General features: G+C 44.5%; 1 protein-coding gene across 1 annotated transcript in view; it reads right to left on the bottom strand.

Annotated features, from left to right (window-relative positions):
* Positions 1-3,580: 3,580 nt before the first annotated feature.
* Positions 3,581-6,744, bottom strand: part of ADAMTS9 (ADAM metallopeptidase with thrombospondin type 1 motif 9) — a 133,454-nt gene continuing 130,290 nt past the window's right edge. The window contains exons 38-39 of the mRNA XM_019504582.1: positions 5,623-5,743; positions 3,581-4,926 (exon numbers count right to left, since the gene is read on the bottom strand). Of these exons, the coding sequence (XP_019360127.1) occupies positions 5,654-5,743 (90 nt within the window). The 3' untranslated portion in view covers positions 3,581-4,926; positions 5,623-5,653. The remainder of the gene's footprint in view (positions 4,927-5,622; positions 5,744-6,744) is intronic.

Here is a 6,744-nt window from a genome sequence, read left to right as displayed (position 1 = left end):
AGGACTCATGGTAGAGGTGATATCTTTTATTAGACCAACTAAATTTGTGAAATTTTTTTTTATTTAATTGAAGAAAATCTAATAAAAGATATCACCTCTAACTCGAATCCTGATTGCTTTTGCCTCTAGATCAACCCGGCTGCAACCTGGATACTTGGCAAGGACAGTACATTTTAGATGCAGCTCCTCATTTCCTGCATGGGACTAAAGGGCTAGCAGGAGATAAATGATTTGTTGCACCTCCTGTACGATAGCAGGTCATGAGCGACTGGAGACATTTTAGGGCCAAAACTGTGGCCCCTACTGCAAAGGAAAAACCCCAATGCCTTCCCTTTGGGCATGATTTGTTTGCTTGCCTGAAGCAGACCCTGCACCATCCACTGCAATGCCTCCTGCTCCTTCCCTGGTTAACAGCTCATGTCTAAGCCTTGCAGGTGCCTGGCCTTTTAGCTTTCTTTGCAGGGGCTTTGTGAACCCCTTCCTTTCTTTGCTGGGTGAGGAGGGCAGGCTACATCCAACCTACCACAGTTTTGCCACTGGTATCCCATACCGAACAGTCACTGGTGTCAACTCCTCTTAAGATGATGCTGAGAAACGGGACAGCCCTGTGTTAAAGTGTTAATCCTGTAAGAGACTGGGCTGGAAACCAGGCTGTCTCATCAAGCGCTGAGCTGAGGAACGGGTCATCCGCTACAGCAGCAGACTGTGGTCCTTTTGCTGTCATTGCAGCATCTGCTTGAATTACGGTAGGTGTGATGCTGTTACCTCTTCACTGTGTACCTCGTGAGTACCCCTCCAGGGGAAGCCAAAGCAACAGCAAGAAGACTCTTGATCCCAGCTACAACAGCACAGGAGCAGTATCAATGGGCTCAAGACTCACCATTTTTTTTCAACCTTACATTTGCAAAGTGATAACTGACTTAAGCATCTTGCAGCCTTTCACTGAATGTGTCCAAGGGGCAAGCAACATGCTGCACCTTCACAAGAAAACAGCCTGGCAGTGACTTTAAGGGATGCTCTGTGCAAGCCATCAGCCTTGCTGTGCACCGCCGAGCTAAGCAAGCAAAATGTCACTTACTTTTTCCAAGAGATCCAGAGTGCTTGTCTGCACGGTAATCTTTCCTGCAAACTTGAAATACAAAATGGTGGTGCAGCACTGGACATCTTCAGAGTCTTTTAAACCAGTAGTATATCTTAGTCCCTGTTGCCTGGCTCTCCAAGGACATATCTCTGCTGCTAGGTAGGATCAAATCCTGAGGGTCATTTTTTACTACTCTGTCACATGAGACCTCCCCTCCAGCCATTGCCTCATCCTTGCAAGGAATCTCTCCACTACTTCTCTCCTTCTGTGCTCAGAGATGGAGGGTAGAGGAAAGTTGTGCTGTCAAAAAATAATGCAGTTAAGAGCACATTTTATACACCTGGCACATGGCTCCACTTCTGAACTGACTAAGGGGCAACTTCCTCCCAAGGATTTCACAGAAGCATGTTCCTATCTTTATAAGCCTGCTCATTTATTTTAAACCTGCCAATGAATGTATGTATGCAGGATTCCCTGCTGCCTATAGAAGAGAAGACCAAAATGAGCCAGGCCATTTTGGAGGCCAAGCAAACTCACCAGGGTACATCCAAGTTTGCATCCATCCCATTAATGTCCTTTATTAAACAGCATATGGGGTGGACTGGGGAACCCATCAAGCATCATCCTCAGATCAAGGCTTATCATCATTTCGTCACGTTCCTTTAGGCCATGCTTTTACCATTTCCTTGCTTAACCCAGCTTGTTGTTTCAAAATTTCTTATGTGCTAATCTACCGCTTTGACATTTTCCCTAAACCATCGTTCCTCATGATCTCTCTAAATTGGCATGGAAATCTCTGGAGCTTTTCCCATTTCCCCAGGCTGTGAATGTGGCCCATAGCCTTCAAAACTATTTCTACCTGCTGAAACTTTGGATAATGGGACACTACGACTCCTCTCCCCCACCTCCCTTTGAACCCTTTTGGCATGAAGAAAAAGGAGAAACGGCAATCAGTCATTCAGGAAAATAAATGCCAACATCTTTTATCATTCAATGTATTTTCCCCTTGTGTACAACATGTTTTGCCTCTATAACAGGTAATGGACTATGATGGGAAATGGAGAAATAAGACACCGGCACACACTATAGATCATTCATTCCCTTTTGATGGCAATCAGACAGAAAAGAAACCTTATACAGGAAAGTGCTTACAAAAAAACCCCCCAAAACAAAACAAAAAACCCCCCAAAACAAAACATTTAGAAAAATAATGGCATTGTACTATATAATATTTACTTCATGAGAAATGCCTAATGTCTCAGTGGCCCTCAACATTTTGTTCTCATTTATTTAAATCAATCAATGATGCTCAAGTTTAGTATCTATCAATGACTCCTTTATGTTTTATTTAATATATTTTTAGGTTTCTCTTGCTTTGTTGATAACCATTATGAAACTACATTGTAGAAAGGAATGCGTACAGGACACAATATTATTTCTTTTTTTTTTTTTTATAAATACTCATTCACTTCATTACAGAAAATATTATCAGCCTGTACTGTCTAAGCACCACTGTTTCTCCCCTAAAGTTCATAGTGCAATTTTCCCTTTTTCCATACAGAACAGATGCTTTAATGCTGAGCAGTAATCACAAAATTACTATTTCATAATTACTCTTTTTCTTTCTTTTGTTTTTTTTTTCTCTTATTACATGAATTCCAAAATGGTATTTTTGGCATTTGCTCAAAAATGTTGGGTCATTTATTACCGTTACACACCAACCTACAGTGCAGGTGAAAAATGAGTCTGCTTGTAATATAATCACATCCAAGTATTTGGTGAGAAAACAGTCATGCATTTGGGAAACCTATATCTTTCCATTTGGATCCAAACATTAACTGGAGTTCCTAAGTTCCTTAACAATACAGAGGGTCTAATCTTCAGGTGGTCTAAATTAGCACAGCATATTTGCCAATAGATGTCACCTGAGAGTCCTGCTGCTAAGCTGCACTGTACAGCAGCGCAAGGCTGGTGGCTGGACACAGGCACCGGGAACAAGTCAAATACATGGATTACAAAGGAGTGGGTACACTCACTGCCATTTAGGGATCATTTAGGTTGATTTAAACACCTGCCTTCATTCACAATGGGCGAAGAGTCATGGTAGATAAATAGGACCCCATGTATTCAGAGGTCGGGCTCAATAAGCCTGTGCACCCACCGATGCAGATATTTATCCAAATGAGTTAACAAATGTCTTTGGTCTCCTAAACTGCAGGAAGTTTCATGGTAACAGGCTCCCTCCTACACTGTTCTGGGAACTTCCTGCTTCCGATCAGACCAAACTCATAATGAGGATGGGCAATATGTTCCCATTTGCAATGAGATTGTGAAGAAAGTGCTAAGGGACACAGTCATCTCCTACAAAAATAGCATGGCCGCATCATTACCACCCAGCAGACCATGAAGTTCAGGAACGATGCTTGATATAATCCAGAAAAGACCAGGACTGCACTGCTTTCTTGGCCACATCTGACTTGAACAGATGTTTTTTTTCCCCTGAAATAAAGACTGCAGGACCAGCTGTGCATTGGACGGGAGACACCCACAGAGCGTGGCTGCTTTTTGGGTGATGCAAAGCCACACACCAATACACACGGGCCAGCCTGTGCAGGAGGGGGCAGATCTCTGTGGGTACAAAGTGATCTTATTTATACAACTGGCAAGTCCATGATGAAGCCTATCAGACCCAGTTGACAGTACTTGTAGGCACAGAAATCCACTGAAACATTGCAGAATCTGCCGACAGACCTAGCACAGGTTGGAGTTGCAACTTAGCTTTACAGTACCCAGGCTGATCCTCCAACATTTCCACTCCCAACGGGATCTTCAGAGGCTATTCTAAGTGATCCCGCATGCTAGCAGCAGCATAATACGAGTAGGTGTTTTTGGCTTCCCCTTAGGACTTTGTGGCAGATTTTGTAGTACATTGCTATGCCTTTCAGCGCACAGACCATGGGAACATATGGCCCAATCAACCTTTCTTAGAGGAATTAAGCACCCACACATCCAGATGGAGCCAGGAAGTGCAGTGGCACATTCAATTAGAAAATATTATTTGGAAAAAAAACAATCAAGGTTTTACGAGCCTTACAAATACTGGGGTTCAAGTTCTTAATGTGTTCGCAGGCTGAAAACTTAATTTGCGTGACTTGGCTCATCTAGCTGCTTCTCCTCTTCACTCTCTTTTCTTGCTCGTAATGGCAATGGATCTGAATATCTAGAACTACAAAGTATTAATAAATATCTCACATTAGCACCAAACCAGCAATCATTATGACTGGCCACAGAGGTCACGTGGAATTGAAAATACACCTAAAAGACAATAACTCATACTGCAATGAGCACCGTATTGATTTTGCATGTGTCCCTTTAGTACTGTCTGCTTGATCATTTAAAAAAAAAAAAGGAAATCCTACCTGCTCTATTTCCCTTCCACAAAGGTTGTATCAAAATGCCAAAAATACCCCTATGCCAATTTGGTAGCACCTTAAAAGGCCAAAGCAGCCTGTAACAAGAAGAAAAACGACTGACTGAAAGTAAACAATTGAGTACAGTGACAATAAAGTATCACTTTTGTCATAACGCTACATATAATGTAGAGTACGTAAAATGCAGTGGTTTGACTGCAGGGTTTAATAAAAAAAACAGTAAAAGCAGCCTTAATATAAACATTTTACGTACAAAAATATTAAATCAAAATAAATAATTCCAAACATAAATATTATACTGTACATTAAGAATATACAAGCTATATACACACACAAACAAGTACAAAAGTAGAAGGCAGAGGTATTGCATCGCTATCCTTCATCCAGCTCATCTCGGCTTCCTGCTTGCACATCCTGCAAGAGAGACAGCGAGTAGCATGGTTTAGTGAGGTCAGCCTCCTTGCTTCTGAGGTCTCGTACTCCTGCATTGACTTCTGGGTCCAGAACAGCATGAAGGAGCACCGGTGACTCAAAAAGCAAGTTTCCATCCAAAAAACCAATTCCACCAAATGACCTCTGGCATTTTCTTTAAGCGCAGGGCCAAAAAGCAGTTGCTTCCTTCTGTGATACATGCCAACTCCGTGCTGCAGAATCGCGTGGACGTGTATGCCTCTTTGCTAAGCAATTTGGAAAGTATTACCTAGCACTCAGGTTTTATCATCATCGGAGATTAAATGCTGGGGAGCAGTTCAAAAGCGCTTATAGGCTTTGGAAGCTAAAAGCCTCTTTTCTAAGTGCTCGCCAGGCCTGAGCAAGCACTTTGAATGTGATGCAACATGACCTAAGGGGACGTCTACGTCTGCCTCGTGCTCCTGGGAGCATCGCTTTGTAGCCACTGTGAAGCAGCTCTGAGCATGAGCTCAGCACCGCTCACAAGCCCTCTGTCTCAGGCATGCTTGGTGGCAGTCTAGCTAGGCCAACAGGCTCCTAACCCCAAGGTATTTAGGTGCTTAAAGGGCTTAGAGCAAGTTAAGACTATAGGACAGCAGGCAGTTTTGCAAACGCTGCTGTGCTGTGTGTTGTTAGCAATCAATTCCTGGCAAGATTTACCTTCGCGCGGGAACCAGGAGAACCCATCCGGCTATAGCACTTGGACCTCGAGGCCAGTTCCAGATGAAGGCGTGCACTTCCCACAGTAACCACCACATTTCCCTAGGACTTTGGTACCATCCTGTGGACAGAATCAGAAATGAGGTCTTAAAACAGTGTTAGGCCACAGGAGTTAACCATAGCCACCCCTGGAGGCCCAGCTCTGGTGGCGTTTTAATAGGGTCACTGAAGCATCTACTGGAAGAAATGTATTTTTAAATTTTAAATCTTGTAGCAGCAGAAGGGGGAAAAAATCCTTCCTGGTCCTATGTGGCAACCGCCAAAGCCCAGAAGCACGGGAAATCTTTACAGCAGAGCACAGGCATCCCTGCTCCTAGACCATCCCTGATCAGTGGTGGTTCAACCTGCTCTTGAACACCTCCAACGATGGAGAGTCCACAGGTGGCTTAGGCATCTATTGCACTGCCTCATGGCTCTATCTGCCTTCCTCTGGTGTCTTTTGGACGCTGCGGGTCATTGAAATGTGGTGGAAAGTATGTGGAGATGGCAGAGAATAGAGAAGAGCCCTGGGGACAAAGTCTGACTTCAGTGTAAACTGGTGTGAGCGTGGCTGAACTCCAGTGAAGCCCATGAAGCTACACCCGAGCAAACTGAATCCAGCCTGGTTTTACTCTAGTTCTGCAAAGAGCCATGCTCCTCTCACTCGTCCCATACACAGAAGGACCTGCTGCCCTGGGTCAGAAGCAAACAGGACTGAAGGGCAGGGCAGGGCTGCCCAGAGCATTTATTTTTAAATGACAGGCCACCAGCTCCCTTGTGCACCTGGCTCCACCCTCTGCTATTCTACTTATATAGCGATGGCACCCCCCTGAGCTGTGCCTGGCAGGTGGCAGAGGGCAAGCCAGGTAACATGGTCTGAAACGGGGCATCTGTTCTAGCCAACATCGTGTCCTCCTGCCTCCCTTTCTGCAGGGAACTGCAGAGGTTTCCTCCTGCTGAGCCCCGAATCTAGAACCCTGCCTTCCTCTTGTGGCAGCTGACCCTGCTCCGTATGCGCTTGCTCATTAAACAGGGCAGCACCCCACACTCCCCCATACCACCCTTTCCCCCATGCTCTTCCTG

This window comes from Gavialis gangeticus, unplaced genomic scaffold (genome assembly GCF_001723915.1).
Source record: "Gavialis gangeticus isolate Ggan-Ray unplaced genomic scaffold, GavGan_comp1, whole genome shotgun sequence".
NCBI lineage: Eukaryota > Metazoa > Chordata > Crocodylia > Gavialidae > Gavialis > Gavialis gangeticus.
Note: the sequence above shows the minus strand (reverse complement) of the source record. Positions and strands in the feature narration are given on the sequence as shown.